General features: G+C 37.2%; 1 protein-coding gene across 1 annotated transcript; it reads right to left on the reverse strand.

Moving 5' to 3' along the window:
- LOC122057054 (pto-interacting protein 1-like) lies at window positions 1-5930 on the reverse strand. The gene is made up of 8 exons (XM_042619045.1): window positions 5772-5930; window positions 4248-4349; window positions 3465-3715; window positions 3257-3383; window positions 2307-2580; window positions 1422-1554; window positions 1199-1285; window positions 1-417 (listed from the first exon to the last, which is right to left on the reverse strand). The coding sequence occupies exons 2-8, from the start codon at window positions 4330-4332 to the stop codon at window positions 286-288; spliced, it is 1089 nt and encodes a 362-aa protein (XP_042474979.1). The 5' UTR covers window positions 4333-4349; window positions 5772-5930; the 3' UTR covers window positions 1-285.
- Between the last annotated feature and the right edge of the window lie 11574 nt (window positions 5931-17504).

A 17504-nucleotide genomic window follows, 5' to 3' on the forward strand; every position in this document is an offset into this window, starting at 1 on the left:
TAGTAAAATTCCTGATAATTCTCACATTTAGTTTGTAGTCGAAAATCTGAACAGAGAAAAGTAAGTAAAGATGTGCGTACAGTTGTCCGCTCCCCAAAGAAAAAAGGAGACAGAAGAAAGAATACACAATCTACGGCCTTTAACATTCCCATCAATTCATCACTAGGAAAAAATTTAATACACTAAAGTTTTAAAAATAATCTACAGCCACCTTGTGGATGCCAAGTTTGATAGGAGCAACAACAGAGACAGAGAGAGATGTTGGGGAGCGAGAACGACGGGGATTCACAAGCTTGGAGCTTCGCCAGGAGGACCAGATCGAGCATTTAACAAAGGCTGGAGAGCTTTGACTACAATACTCATGTTTGGCCGAAAATCAGCTTCATATTGCACACAGAGAGCAGCCACAGCAGCCATCTGTATCCAGTATTAGATTGTATCAGGACATGCCAAATAAAATATTGTTCTCAGATACTCAAAATTTGCAGATTCAATCTAAATATGGTCTTGTTGTTTATTTCCGAAGCACGTTGCAAAAAGTCCAGATCATTATATGCATTGCTTCTATTGACAACAAAGTTCGAAGCAAATAGAAGAAATATGAACATGATGAATATACCCCTGACAATTATCTAAATGTTACCGAAAAATAAATTCCAGGGACCAATGAAGACCCCCCCCCTCTTTTTTCCCTGTAAGTCTCGTAAGGACTCCACTGTATCTTAGTTTATCAAGTTATGACCAACAAAAATAAAATAAAAGGATAAATGGTAATTAAAGAGTGTGCCTTGGCGCAACAGTAATGCAACCTTACAGTCGCAGGTTCGAATCAAGAAACAGCCTCTCTGTGAAGCAGGGGTAAGGATGGTTACCAATGCCCCAACCACCCCCCACCCCCCCCCCCCCCCCCCCCCAAAAAAAAAAAAAGACCCTGCAGTTGTGGGAGCCCCATGAACTGGGTATGCCCTTTAAAAGGATAAATGATATTTGAAAGCACAATGACTACCTTGGCAACTAACTTTGGAGGGGTAGTTCCTCTCCCCACCCCCCACCCAAGAAAAAAAGTCTTGTATCAACACTCTGCCTCACCTTTTCTTCACTAATTCTTGAGAGTCTCCATTGTATCTTAGTTTTTCAAATAACAAACAAAAATAAATAAAATAAAAAGATAAATGATAATTGAAAGCACAATGACTACCTTGGCAACTGCCTTTGGAGGGTATTCTCCACCTAGTCTTGTGTCAACACACTGCCTTACCTTGTCTTCACTAAGTCTTGGTGTCGCCTAAAATGTGTACCAAATTCCAGGAATCAGCATAAGGAAAAGAACTCATTATGAAACAAAAACAAGAGAAAAGAACCATCAAACAAATACCATCCATCTAATAATTCTAGACATAGGAAGGGAACTAAATTTGTACCCATGTCACAAGACTCTGTTGCCCACGTGGTAATGTATGATCAACAGGTTTACGCCCAGTCAAAAGCTCCAAAAGGACAACACCGAAGCTGTAAACATCACTCTTTGAACTCAACTGTCCAGTCATTGCATACCTGTCACCCACAATCACAAAAACTTTAGTCACCCCTACTGTGGTACGGTATACATAGTACTTATCCATGAATTCTTTAATGACGACTATATAAACGGTAGTCACCAATAATTATTGAATCAAAAGAAAGTCATGAATAATTAGGTTCTTCTTTGCACCTCATTATAAGGCCGTTTGAAGAAAATATAATGTGAACTATCGGGGTGGACCGTAAGGATAGTCCATCAATCCAGTAGTTCCAGCTTAATGTCCACCACAGTCCTACCCATATTGTTTTAAATCAGATCAGACCAGTAGTTAAACTAGAAAAAAACGCAACCACCCCCTCCTCAGTTCAGTCTGGATATAGAACTGCTGTTTGGTTCGGTTCAATATTTTCGCTTGGAAAAAAATCAAATGCTTCAATGCATATGAAGAGACTTGGAACTCCAAACTTACTGTAGAGTATAAACAAAGTATTGCATAATAACACACACACTTATTATTTATTTGTTGAAGACTTGAAGTGCAACAAATACTTGCACATAAAAGATGCTTCTCTGCAGATGAGTCTTATCTAACAAAATTTAGCCGAGATTTTTTTCTAACTCAGGACTATTAGGATATAAACCCCCCCCCCAAACCCCTCATTGCACATTATGCATGCTGCTTGGCAGCTGGTAGGCCAACCTTATGGCTTCTGATGAGTATTTATTGTAGGAACACGAAGTCAACAGTTTAGCACGTATTCAAAGGAGTCGAGAAGGAACTCACTCTGGGGCATGATAACCGAAAGTTCCAAGAACACGAGTGGAATGAAGACGTGCTGCCATGTCAGGAGCTTGGTTTGACAAATCAAAATCAGCAATCTTAGCAACATCATCGTCAAAAAGTAAAACATTGCTGGACTTAATGTCTCGATGGATAATGTGAGGCTGAGCCTTTTCATGCAAGTACTCAAGTCCTTTAGCAGCCCCAACAGCAATTTTTACTCGTTGTGCCCATGACAGAACAGGACCTGGCTGCGCACCTTTGACACCTTTCCGTCCTACATATCACACAGCGTTACACTTATCACCAAGAACTTTCATTTTATTTAAAAAGAAATAACATTATTAAGAAAATGAATAGTTCTTGCTTCCCACAGAAGCTAGACCTTGTGATAATAAACTAAAAGCATTAGAGAACAGGGTACGTTTATCTTTAAATTCCATACAAATTCCATGAAATTATCTTTTATGAAAAATGTTCAAAAAATGGTCCATAATTTATGGTTCATTACTTCAACAGGATGACAGGAAGCAGTGCCAAATAGTTTTTCTGGGAGCTTTGCCAAGACTGGCTATTAAATTTGCCTCACAAAAACATTATGCAGAAAAGGACCTTAAGGATTGGAAATCCGTACCATCGGTAAAATATAGGCCTCCTAACTTGCTTATATATGAAATTAGGGACACTTTTGTAATGACATCACTCTCATCATAAGGATGCACGCCCAAACTATTTCCAAAAATTAAAAATGTGAATTCTTTCTAGAGCCCAGAGTTTCTAAATTTAGTTCACTGAGCTCTACATATAGACACAGTTTCAGCCTTGCATCAGGCTAGCAGTTCATGATATTTTTGAAGTTGCTATTGAATATAAACGGTAGAAGCAGTTATGCTCCAAAAACTAGATACCATTTAAAAATAAAAACCGGTACTGTGGAACGTGATTTTACATACCATGAAGAATATCATGAAGCGATCCCATAGTTGCAAACTCATATGCAAGGAAACGAAGATTTCCATCAACACAATAACCGACCAGCTCAACAACATTGTCATGTTTGAGTCTTGACACCATAGAAACCTGTAAGGCAATACATGAACGACTGAATAAGGAACATGTATATAATGGAGTCACAAAGAGCATTGTGTTCAGAAACCCAACCTGAGCTAAAAATTCTTGGTCAGGTTGCTTACTGGCATCTAGCTTTTTTATGGCTGCAGCCTTCTCATTTTTTAGAACTCCATAATATACTCTACCATATGATCCCTCTCCAATTAAGGCTTTTGTCCCAAAGTTATCTGTTACTTCCTTCAATTCATCTATTGGTATGGCAGGCACTGCAATAGGCTGAACTTTCACAGTCTGAGCACCCTTGGGTGCTGTTTCTGCGGCACTATAATTTTTATCATTGCCTGCAATCAAGAAAGAGCTCTTCTCAGTTTCCTGTTGATAAGACCAGATGCCGAGTAGACAATGGAAAGAACTGATAGAGAGAAAAATCTAAAGAGAACAGATAGGTATGTAAATAAGTCTTTGGGAAAAACTACATAAGAGAAGCACCTATCTGACATTCAGATAGCTATGAATATATTAAAATTGGACCCATAATACTTGACAAAAACATGAATCCAGAACATTTGTTCATGGGGATACATAACCAAGTGAAAACAAAAGATCAAAGAAATAAATATCAACACAACAAATATAGATAGCTGACCCAAAAAAAAAAAAAAAAGGAATGTAAGATAAAGCACTAAACCTCAGGGATAGAACATTGAGTTCGTATTTGCAGGCTTGATGATTATAGTGAGAAAGCAAAGAAGTGAATGCAACTTTAACTAAAATTCAGCAAGATGGCAAAAATGTAGATTGCATTGTTATTCATTTTATTGCATTCATTCACAATATAAGAGAAAAAAACTACAGCCTGTGTTACTGAATTACCTGCTAACTTATTTGCCATTTTAGGTCCTCCACTATCGGCATCTTCATGGTTATCATCAGCAACACAACAGCTGAAGCAGCTCATGATTCTATTCCTGCCCCCTGTATTCAATGATTTTGTTATTTAAAGCAGTAAAATTTGTTCCTCAGAAAACATTATTGTAGCGTAACATAGTGGCATCACTTTCACAGGGAAGTTATACTCTCAAGTTCTCAAAAAGCCAATAAACTTGGTAAAAAGAAGATGATAGAGAAAGATATATATTTTTATATTTATTGACAAATAGTGGCTTCATTAAAAGTTCAATAGCTATTTCAATTAAGGATGCTCTAAAAATTAACATGTGTCTGCAGGTTGCACAATATGTAAGGTTAAGAATGGCCATCTGTGTTAAATCTTACTGGGGTGTATCCAAGGACTTCAATGCTTACTTAATTTTACGCAATAAGAAACGGAATATCTAATTATTTGATCATCAGCTTCTCTTTCTCACCATGACAAAGAAAATGACTCTTATAGCCACTTCAACCAGTGAGCCATAAAGGGGGTGATGACAATCATGGAGCTAAAAAGGTTGGGAAACCAAGAACCAACATACGCAAATAAAATGGATGTGGGATAAATGCAGAAGTAAGTGGCAACTATAAAGTACAAAATTGAAAAATGGGCACTTTCACAAGAACCTACAGGCAGCAGCAACAAGGCACACCCAGTGCACGAGGCTCCCACCACTGCAAGGTCTGGGAAGGATCATAATGTACGCAGTTTTACACCCGCTTCACAGAAAGGCTGTTTCCTCACTCAGATCCACAATGGAGCAACTTACCATTGCGCCAAGGTCCGCCCTGACAGGCGGTGGCAACAGATAACAATAAAATAGAAAGTAGGCCAAAGGGGTCCAGTCGGGTGAAAGGAGACAAATGACTCACAGGTGGCAAATTAAAGGTGTCGAGAGAACAGGGCTAACACTTAAACTAAATTGGGTTGAAGTAGTGAGAGGAAGACTTGAACGGTTATGATCAAACAATACACTTGGTGATTTTGATTTATATACCTATCTGTAAACGAATATCCTGCTCTGATTATAACAACCATTCCAACATAAGAAAGGAAAATACATATTTAAACACGGAAGCCTACAGAAAAATTTGATTGGGACAGGCTTCAGGACGGAGCTACTAATCACAGAAATCAACCAAACAATCTGAGCTGAAAAATCAGGTTTTTCTAAATCAGTAAGCTGATTAAACGTTAAGACCTATCCAATATGCAAGAGGAAAAGATCTTACTTTCAAACACCACATACTGGAAACTCGATTACTAATATATTATAATCGTAAGCTCTAAACTGATAATTCGAAGTAAATTAGCACAAAAAGATGGATCTAATATAATTCTGTCAAAGATTGAACACATCATATCAAATAAGAGAAAACTTTCTAAAAAAAACCGATCTGAAAGTTGAAATTCAGTGTATAATCACAGCAACAAGAAGCGAAATTGTAGGGCAAAAATAATCTCACCTTCCCTGTATCGCCTTCTCTCGCTTGCTCGCTCGCTCGCTCGCTCGCTTGCTTACTTTCAAAGACTAGAGAGAGAGAGGGAGAGAGATACTTTTCTTTACTTGAGATTTGCAGAAGAAAGAGAAAGAGTATAGTCTATATAGAGAGCTCTATGGTGGGGCTGTCTCAGCTTCCTTGATTTTTATGCCTTCAAGATTTTTTTTATTTATTTATTTTTATTTTTTTAATTCTCTTTTTCGACTCGTAAATAAATGGGAAAATTAATTATTTTCTCTTTTTTATTTATAAATAAATGAATTATTTAATTTATTTATTGGTGCTTCGGTTCGTCTGCGTTTGCTGGACACCACTGGACTGCGTATTAAACCACGTGGCATTGCTGTCAGAATGATTACTCCTTTGTCTTTACTTCCTATTCATATTGGATTAATTGGTTCGGTTCGGTTTTTGGTTCGATTTTAATTGGTTTATTATAATAACCTTAAATTGAAATCGAAACGGTTCAATTTTATTTGATTTTTACTCTTTTTTATTTGGTTTCATTAGGCTCTTCTTCGGTTCAAATTTTGTATAAATAGAATATCATGTTGACTCTTTACCCACAAAAAACAGAATAACCTCTAGACTTGAGACAAATAAAGTTGGAATGAGAATTGTGACCTCGATCTGAAAAGAACCAAATCAAATCCTGTAAAAATCAGACTTGAGCGGAATCTAAATTATGCTAAACTCATCAAACCTGTATTTTGTTGAGTTATGTGAAATTACTTACCATGAGTTTCTTTATTGAGTTGTGAATAAAAAGGATTAAAAGGTTTCCATATCATTCATGATATCTCATGTCTCATCTTGATATTTGATTATTATTATTATTGTTATTTTTTAAGGAAATGAATGATATCTCATGTCTTATCTTGAAATTTTATTATTATTATTATTGTTATTTTTTAAGGAAATGAAAGGGTTCTCATGTGCTTTTAAGGGCAAAATAGAGAGAGAAAACAAAAGCTAGAGATATTATTTATTTTTTTTTTGTAGAAATGGGAGGTATTATTGACCATTATCATATAGATGGAGAAATATTCAATTGCGTGGTCAAGTATTTTAGATTACGGATTCTCTTACCTTATAGCAGATGAGAGGACTTTTCTCCCAAAAAAAAAAAATCACAATGATTATTATAATCTTTTGAAAGTTCAAAGTGAATCAATTTATAAATAAATTTTGGTCAATGAAAACATGGGGGAATTTTATTTATAAAGTTGGTTCTTGGAAAAATACTTCTAGTGTTAAATTAGGTAAGACGTGTGTTTATATTTCCCATCAAATTATAACAAATCAACAGCCAATTCGGAAAATATTAACTTTCTTGTGGAATTTTCTTTGACCATATACAAATAAGGGAAAAGGTTGGATACATTATTAGTATGCCGTAAGCTAGCATCAACTATGCCTTTCTTTATCTTCCCTTTTTGAAATGATCTCCCTACCCCTTCTGTATGATACATCATTCACCACCCCCAATTGGTGTTGTACACTAGCTTACCATATACCCCTCAACATACCTATCCTTCTCCCACAAATATAATGGATAAAAATATTTCCTACAAAGTTGCATTTGTTTCATCATAAAATATTGGGGGAAGGGTTTTGTGCACAGTCGTGTATGGTGCACGACCTTGCACAAAGCCATTGGATGGAGGATTAGTCTACGGTACACCCCCCTCAACCACATTGATAGCTATGCACGAACACAAAACCTTTTGCCTAAAATATTTTATAGAATTTATTGAATATCAATATAAAGTTATAAAAGAATTAGAAAGAGGGAAAGTTGTTACTTAGGGCCCGTTTGATAACGTTTCAAGAAACTAAACAAAAAGCGTTTGATAAAACTGTTTCATTTCACTTGTTTTCAGAAATAGAAATTGTTTCGCCGTTTCTGGAAACGACTCGTGGCCATTATTTCGCTGATTACTATCGACTTCCAAAAATATGACTTATCAAACACCTTCAATTCCATTTTTGTTTCTAGAAACGGAAATTTATATTTCTGCAGTTTCTTGAAACAGAAACGGTAGAAACGTTATCAAACGGGCACTTAATATGCAATACAAAAACTTGTAAACAACATCCATTTCAAATTCAAAATGAAAAATAAATAAATATATATATATATAATGAAATTGTGTAATTAAAAAAATATTGTAACTAAGGAAAAGGCATAATTCAGATGTTTTGTGTTTTTTATATACTTATGAATAAACATCTTCCCACCAAAAAACACAAAAAGAAAAGGCCAAAAAGAAGTAAGACAGAGTCATGAATCAAAAAGCCGTGTCTCTAATACACTGAAACCATGTTTACCAATTGCGAGTCATCATCAAGAATTTTTCTAAGTTTTATTGTTTTTTAATTTCCTTTTCCAATGTTAGCAAGTTAAATTAGATTAGTCTACATCAATCTCAATTTTTTGTATTTCAATTTATTTATATTTGACTAGTAAAATTATATATATATATATATATATTCAAATAAATAAGAGAAAGCAACATTACAACATGATACTTCTAATTTTTCTGTTTGAATGTCAATAGAAACCATTGCTTTTACAAAAACAAAGCTGAGAACTGATCATTCAGGTCCAATGGTCAATAATCTATATGGTCAAGTGACTTGGCTAGCCCTAGTGGTTGACTTGAATTTGTCTCTTCAAAAACAAAATGTGAACTTAGGGTTCACAAGAATAGATCTAGGATCTGAATTGGAATTGATCTCAATCGATTAGGAATCAATTAAAATTGATTAAAATATCCCTAAACCCTATAAATCCAATACAGATCAATTCTCAAACCAGCAACGGAGATAAGAGTGCCATGAGCCAGAAAGGGGTTCGATCTGATTTAATCCGGTTTTTTTTTTATTGAACAATAATTGAAATTAACAAAAATAAGGAATATAATAAAGAAAAATAAATCAAACCGGACCGGAAAATTTCTTCCCTTTTCCCTCAAGATTGCATAGATTGATTCAATTTTATAGGCCTATCATGGTCCGTATTTAACCGAACCGTATGGTAGCTGGTTTTCCCAAAGTTGATATGACTTCCTTTCCAGTCTGGTTTTCTAAAACTATGATCTTCACAAAACGAAGGCAATTAATTAAATACCTATTACATCAAAGGTGGTGGAAAGGAAATGGAATCAAGTGTATCAATAGATCAAGACAAGGTGATATTAAAATTTAGAGATACTAATTAAGCATTAAGCTACATTACCCTAATATGCTACCAATAATAAAATCTAACCTACATGTGATCCAAGTATTGGTGACCTACCTTGAATTGGACTATTCCCCTCAATATACAGTCTGTATCATCTCCTAGCAGCCAAACACCAAGAAATCTCAAAGATTATAAATTAGGGTTGTCAAATGCTAGCTTGCACCGATAGACCTGATCAATTACATCTAGTCATTCGACCAAACTATTCATAAATGGCCTAGTATCGGGCTTAGCTTAATTATGGAAAGGAGCAGTGACGGTGTTTCATTGTAGACCAATGGGCGATCTCCGATCGGGAGTCTTATAGACTGATTACATTATGATTACCATGAGACCTATTATCGACCAATAACTGATTGACCGAATAAAAGCATGCCATGACCTAGCCTATGAGACTCGTTTACCTAAAAAGTTGGTAATAATATAGGGCATTAAATTGGAGGAGACCTATAAGGCCCAACCAAAACCGATCTAACATGACATATTGACACCCCTATTTATAATGAGGATGCAGTATGCTATTGCCAAGATTTTTCTTTTTGTGTACTCCTTACGAATGAAACATGAGTTCTAAAGCTGGATCTTATTCTCATCATTGTCTTTTTAGATAACTTTAGAGGAAAAGGGACCATGGATTGATGGTCTCTTTTCCACAATTCATCCGCTTCTTTTTCCTGATTCCATAACAATTTGGGCGAAATGCAGTTCTATTGTGAAACGATAGAATTTTTGGTTTTTGCCATTAGTTACTGATTAAGCCACTGGAGTTGAATAAGATAAGAATCTCGGGTTTTGAAAAAGCCTTTCCATTTACTTGTAATAGGCTTTTCTTCTATAAAAAACTTCTTTCAAATGACATAATTGTTCATATCATAAAAACATCATTTGCTGTGAGTGCGGTAGTACAATAAGCATCGGATGGCCGAGAAGACCTTGAGACGTGTATTTGGATACTCTCATACATCCAATGCTCACCGCACCACCACACTATTGCACTCACTACAGAGAATAATCACTCACATCGTAAATACACCTCAACCTTCAAAGAAGACTATCTCCTCTTACTCCTCCTCCTCCTCCTTTAGGTAGGATCGTCGGTGGTCCTTCTTACAAAAGTCAAATCAATTCTCCAGTAAAGATTTAAGAATTTACTGGGTTCGGGCTGGATTAAGGTAAAACAAGGCCCACTCTGATCTTCGACTGCAATGGCTTGCTTAAGGCTAGGGCCCAAGCTCAGTTCCCAAAAGCCACCAAGCCCAAATCCAACCCACCCACTTTGCTACAGAATCAGATGGACAGGCCCAGCCACACGGCCCACTATCCACCTTTTTTTTCATCACTTTTCAAAGTGATCCCATCCCTTATTTAAGTGTCATCCGTCAAGGAATCTTTTTTCGAGAGATGTGATAATTGTTAAGAAAAAATAATCCTGCCAGTCTGGTGTGGGTAACACTAACGTGCAGAAATATCTTCTTTGAACATGGTGGAGGGGCCGTAAGTCTTTTCATGCTTATATGTGTCTGGCATAGACGGGGTAGAAGGGCTTTGAGTCTTTTCATGTTTGTATGTGTCTGGTGACTCTGTCATAGACAGCACCAGACTAGCAAGGTTCTTTCTCACAATTATTAGTTAAATTATGGGAAAAAGAACATCAATATACGACTTTGGTGCCCAGACACAAGAACATGTGAAAATACTAGCATGTCCTTTGAAATAACTTCCACCTATGTTGATGCCCCTACATATGTTTTCATTGACACAATGTTGGTGTAACACGCAACGGTGCTCTATGATCAGCTTACTAATAATTGGGTGCATGAAGCATTATCTTTGTTGTTCTGGCCCACTAGCCGTCGTATATAGCTGATCTACGAACACCCTTGCTTCTTTCTTCATTTGTTAAGTGGTTTTCTTCGCTTAGTAAGACCTTTTCTTGCTTAATGAATCGTTCCGTTCGCCACACACTAGCCCCATTCACTTGCAACTCGTTTTCATGTCACTTGGCAAAGATCTCTTTCCCAAAGACCAAGGTTCTTATTAAAATTAAGATGGCCATTACGAAGAACATTAGTAGTATACAATGATTGGTGTTGGTTAAGCTCTCTTACTAAGACCAATTATATTGAGGTTGATTTAACTTTCAATCAGTGAAAGGTCCCACATACCGTCTTGTTGGCCATTGATGGAAGCCTACTGGTCTTAATTCTTTGAGGTACTTGGTAGGTGAAAGCATCAACTAATATTGTCAGTATTTTGCGAGGAGATGAATTATTGGCTCCTCTGATTGAACCCTCTCTCCTACTTGAGGCTCTCTTTGGTTAGATTTCCATTTCACATTAATTTCTTGAAATGAGTCAACCAACAAATTTTCGGTCAAGAAATTGAAATTGTGTGATTTGATGGGGGAGAGTGGTTGGCATAGGGTCAACGAAACAGATGGAGGTGGGTGAAGGTAGGGAAGCAAAGTGGGAGAAGCCATGGTTACCCTTGATATTGATATATATATATATATATATCAATCAATATGATAATACAATACGAATACCATAGTGATGATATTGGTTTATGGGACGGTGAAATGGTCCAAAAAACCCCAAGTATCAGTATTTTGAGGGGCAAAACAGTCTGAACAAATCTGATACAGCTGATCTGTATCAATACATGTCGACATTGATAATGGTTCCTAATACCTTGTGTCTAAGACAATTCTTCTTGCCAAAGGCCCTCATTTCTTTCTAAGGTACTTCTTCGTTCAATTTTGATGAGAACAATAACTTCCTATATGTAAGCATGGGCGAGGGTCATTGAGAAAACAATGTACAAAGACATACCAGTGAAGAGTAGTGAAAAGGTTTTGTATGCTGAAGCATAGTTGGAAAACCATGTTTTGATTCAGGCAAGTCACCCGTGTTGAGTCCAAAAAAAAATGTAACCTAGCTAGGAGTAATGAAGACTCGCCTAGGTTTAAGAAATGACCAAATCATGTCCGAGTTAGTTTGAGTTTGTACTTATTTTGTGTTTTTTCTTAGTCATGTGAAACTCATTGTGTTTGATTATTTTTTATATTTTTAGTGGGAATATCCGGCTCCTCTTTAGAGAGCCCAGGGACCATAGAGTGATCCTAGGGCTAGGAGGACCTGGGCACACGTCCCTAGGTCACTCCTGCCCTACGATCACTCTTTAGTCCCTGAACTCTATGGAGAGGAATCTGATCCATACTATCATAACCATAAGTTCGGTCAACAACTAAAGAAAATCTTAGACTTTTTGTTTGTTGTATTTAGTATTAGCCTATTTTTCTTCTTACTTATGAAGCAATCATAGGCTCAGTATCCTTTCACTCCAAAAACGGAGAAGAAGATATTAAATAGAAGAAGAAAGTTTCTTATCCCAGAGTATGACTCCCACCCCTGCATCTTTCTGTCAATCTCTCTCTCTTCCTCCCTATTAAATGACCTCTCTACCCCATATAAATGGGTGCATTGATTGAGTCTTGAGGTATAGCTCGGATAAAGAACACTTTACCCTAGAAAACAAAATGATTCATTCTAATATGATTTGACTTGCCCGACTCACCGTGTTTAGAAAAGAAAAAAGGGCCGAGTAAAAAAACTTGATTTTCCTAATATGACATTAGAAGGCAAAGGTTATTTTAAGAGAGAGAGAGAGAGAGAGAGAGAGAGAAACCTCCGTGATCAGCTCTCAAGAACCCTTTTTTTTTTTTCCTCTAAACATACAGTAACGTACTCAACAACCAAAAGATGGAATGTATAGCAAAAGTGATCAGGAATTTAGTGAGGTGCGGGGGAGGTCAGTGTTTAGATTACATTTTGTGGCAAAGAATAATGATATCAATAAAAAATAGAACTGAAGATGAAAGTCAAACCTAATCATATGCAATCATATTCTACATTTGAAAATTTCATAAAGGTCCAAAAAACAAAAACTTGTTTTCTATAACTTATAAAGTTAGTGTTATTTAATGTAGAAAACTAGTACTATTGGGCAGTTTCCATGAACCCAATAGGTTTGACTATACAAGTACCTCTAGTTTAGAGGTTTCAAATTTGTATACTGACACTGGATAGAGGTTTTCCACAATATCAGAGGGAAAATCACACCCATGAGAGGGTGGGAGACGGATTCGTTTGATAAGAAATTAATATTTTGTTTGAGGTGAGGGTGCCAGCTTTATGTCAGAGAGAAGGTAAAGAAATTTCTGCTCTAACGTTGTGGGGATATTTTTCCCTTAACGTATTTGTTCATAGGGGGAAGGATAGCTGCCAAGGTGTGTACAACCTACACTCTCTCATAGGGATGGCAAAATGCCTGCCTCACCCCGTGAGTGATGTCTAACCCCCTCCTCTTATTGGCTCATGCGTTGATGCAAGCTGCAAGCATACACAATCGTGCAACAATCTTTTTCCCTTGTTCATATTCTAAAACTTTTAATAGTCTACAAATTTATGCATCAACTAATGGGACCCAATTACTTTGGGGTACATCCACCACCAAGTCTTCTTTGGAAGTGTGTCTTGAATATGAGTATGGATCATCTCCCCATGTGGTGACCTTCTCACATGGGATCCCACTATCATAGGTATCAAACCACGAGTCAATGGTGTATTAATTGTTCTAACTCAGTGATTTAGATATCCTTTGAATGGTGAGATCCCAAGTGGTGAGGGCAACTTCTCCCCCCACATGGGGAGTTGATCCGAACTACTTGAATGGCATGTTGATGTTCTAGTGAGTACACATTTGGTTTCAATTTTAATTAGCCGAAGTGTATTGAAATATATGTTTGGCTAGCTCTAATTGTGGAGGAATTAGGCCATAAACGAGAATGTTGACCTTTAGCACGGTTCTCCCCCTTTTTTTTTGTAAATTAAATTCTATAAAGCACACAAAAAAACAATTCGGAGAGGTAAGAATTGCAGTTCCGTGTTAAATACCTTAAAGAGTAGGCATTATTTTTCATTTTGGGTTCAAGAGCAAATTTTTTTTGGGGGGGGGGTTTTAGAAATGAGACCATTTATTAGATCGTGTGGGGTCAATGGGGGCATGTGGGAGACATCATTTTTCATTTCATGGGGGGTGAGCCAGTCATTTCGACCTCATGTGTCTGGGCGTAGTGGTCACACTCTTCCCTCCCTAAAAAAAAAAAGAAATCATTTTCCTATTTATTTGAAAAAGTGGAAAAGTTGAGTCCAAATTGTCTGCAGTGAGTGGTGAAGTCCAGTGAACACCCAACTTTTGGGAGGGTCTGACCATGTACTCCAGTTGTTGTATGCTCACTGCATCTCACCGCCTCACTATAGACGATTTTGATACAGAAAAGTTTTATGAACCACTATGTAACCTATGCGTCCTCACAATGAGTTTTTTTATTCATTTTTAAGGAGAGAAAAAATTTAATAAAAACTTTTGGAGAAAGAACCCTACTAGTCCAACAAATATAATTTCTACTCCTTGTCCTATTCAGGCTCTAACCTAAGTTGAGGAGTCTTTTCCATCTCCTCAAAATGATCCATATTCTCCTATACAAGCCCATGTCGAGCCACATGTATCTCCTATATAGGCCCAGATTCCAACCCATAATAATTTTTACCTATCTGAACCTTCTTCTGTTGAGTCATGTGCTGCTCCAGTTCCACTTGGCACCCAAACTACCATAGTACCATCTGCTCATCCTATGACTACACATAGTAAGGTTAGGGTTTTCAAACCCAATCATAAATATGTCCTTGCTGTTACAACAATACCAATAGAACCTACCTTGGTCAAAGCAGCTCTTAAGCATCCTAGATGGAAATCAGCCATGCTCGATGAGATGAAAGCATTGGCTGATAACAAGACCTAGGTTTTAGTGCCTCGCACTCCAACAATAAATATAGTTGGTGCAAATGGATTTTTAAGATCAAACTTAGGGCCAATGGTTCTTTAGAACGCCTAAAGGCTCGTCTCATTGCAAAGGGGTTTACCCAAAGAGAGGGTATTGATTTTGTTGAGACGTTCAACCCAATCATAAAACCAGGTTCAATTCATCTAGTGCTTACCATTGCTACTATTCTTGGCTGGCCTCTAAGAAATCTTCACGTCAAAAATGTGTTTCTTCATGGTCACTTATCTGAACCAGTTTATATGAGCCAACCACTGGGTTTTATTGACTCTTCTTAGCCTCATGCTGTTTGTAAACTTCATCGGGCGTTATATGGGCTATGACAGGCCCCGCGGGCCTGGTTTTATCGGTTTAGCAGCTTCCTCATTGACTTTGGGTTCTTTTGTAGCATATCAGATAGCTCTATGTTTGTATATCGTCATCATGGTTGCATTCTTGTGTTACTTTTATAAGTTGATAATATCGTTCTCACAGGCAATGATGAGGTGTTTCTATCTTCATTTGTCACTACCTTGGGCACACGCTTTGCGATGAAAGACTTTGGTACCTTACTTTATTTTTTAGGCATTGAGGTATCTCATACTCCTCAAGGCCTATTTTTGTCTCAATCAAACTGTGCTGCTGACGTGCTTCGTCGTGCCCATATGACTAATATTAAACCAATGTCTACTTCGATGGTTCTCCGGCCTTCCATAGATGATACCATTCCCTTCTATGATGTTACACTTTATCGGAGCCTAGTTGGTGCCCTACAATATCTCGCCATGACTCGACTGGATCTCTCATTTGCCATTGATTGGGTGTGTCAATATATGCATGCTCCCACTATTTCTCACTTTGGTATGGTCAAGTGTATACTACGTTATGTGAAGAGTACTCTAGATTGGGGACTTCGCATTGTGCGTGATAGCTGTCTTACTCTTTATGCGTTCTCCAACTCTGATTAGGCTGGGTGCCCTATCACTTAGCGTTCTACAATTGGTTTTTGTACTTTTCTTGGTTCCAATTGTATTTCTTGGAGCGCCAAGAAGCAGTCAAAGGTCTCTCATTCCAGCACCAATGCCAAGTACCAGGCTATGGCTACCACAACTGCTGAGTTGACTTGGCTTTCTTTTCTGTTACGGGACATTGGTATTGTTCAAACTTAGCCAGCTATGTTATTTTGTGACAACATGAGTGCCCTTCGCATTACTGTTAATCCTGTTTTTACGCTCGTTCCAAACATTTTGAGCTTTATTACCGCTTCGTACGTGAGAAGGTGGCTCTTGGATCCCTCATTACATGGTTTGTTCCGTCACAACATCAACTAGCCAATATCTTTACAAAGCCATTGACACATCGTGAATTTTATACTCTTTGTCTCAAACTGGGTCTTAGCTCTCCTTGGCCTAGCTTGCGGGGGGATATAAGCACACCATTAGATGGATCACTGTCCAGTGGGTCGATTTCCACTCCACTATGAGAGATTCAACTCCAAGATCTGAAACCGTTCAAGTAACACCAACACATGGGAACAATGGGAAGACGCACTGGAGCATCTTCAGTCACGGGTGGGAAACATCATGGTCTTTCTGCACCCTTTCACATGAAATTTCTTAGAAAGAAAGAACCTATTATTATCTTCTAATGCCAAGGGGAGTGGTATTTTCGACCCTAAACAATAGGAGTAGGATTATCCCATCACATGGTCACATCACTAATAGTGAAGGGATTCTTCCTCCCCCCTAATAGCGAAGAAAATGAAAAAAAAAAAAAAAATTCTTACCGCTAGACGATTTAGGATTAAGAATTGGGTTATTTCAATCATCATCCTTGTTGGATTGTTTGTTCTTGCCATCTCTTTCTATTTCTAGAATAGATATATGATCTGCATATCCATCTCCAAAGGGACACATATAAGATTTTCTATCTTAATTTGTGATAGTAGTTTTGATTACTCTACTGGATGTGTGGGATAGGCATTTGTGCTAGTGGTTAGCTCTAAATTTCTTGTCGTATATGTGAATGATGATTATGTAAAGAAGCCATCGGAATCAAAGATATGATGGCTACTTCAAGGATTGTCAAAGAAGCCAAAGAGTTTGGTTTGTCTATAAGTTTGGGTGGATTGTCAAGATATAGTTGTGGTTTATATGTTGGTGTGCTGAGGGGAGGGTATGCTAGCATGCATTCTCTCTCTCTCTCTCTCCATATGAAATAACACCTCCTATTTATGAAGTTGTTTGTTAATAAGACATTCAAATTGTTTGTAAAAAGATAATAATCTTATTAAATTGAGATATACTTCTATAAATTAAAGGAATGAAAATAAGGAAAGCCAACAAGGCAATCTCATCTAGAGGAAAGAATTAAGGAATTCTAATCAGGAAAGATTATCTACAGCTAATCTGACCGTATCTATAAAACTAAGCAAATCAATCAAGAATAATTCAAAAAATACAAAATCTTGATTGAGATTTTATGTCCAATGCTATTCTATCACACCTCATTGGTACCCCTTTATGTTGCAGGCTTAGAGAATCCTCTCACAAAATCTTAAGGGGAAATG

The sequence above is a fragment of the Macadamia integrifolia genome, chromosome 12 (genome assembly GCF_013358625.1).
Source record: "Macadamia integrifolia cultivar HAES 741 chromosome 12, SCU_Mint_v3, whole genome shotgun sequence".
Lineage (NCBI taxonomy): Eukaryota > Viridiplantae > Streptophyta > Magnoliopsida > Proteales > Proteaceae > Macadamia > Macadamia integrifolia.

Excerpts from the sequence above, each read along its gene's own strand:
- LOC122057054 (XM_042619045.1), bottom strand. The coding sequence starts at position 4,332 with ATGAGCTGCTTCAGCTGTTGTGTTGCTGATGATAACCATGAAGATGCC. Across the intron at positions 3,716-4,247 it reads AATGGCAAATAAGTTAGCAG|GCAATGATAAAAATTATAGT; the intron begins GTAATTCAGTAA and ends TCTTGATTGCAG. Across the intron at positions 1,286-1,421 it reads AACAGAGTCTTGTGACATGG|GCGACACCAAGACTTAGTGA; the intron begins GTACAAATTTAG and ends TACACATTTTAG.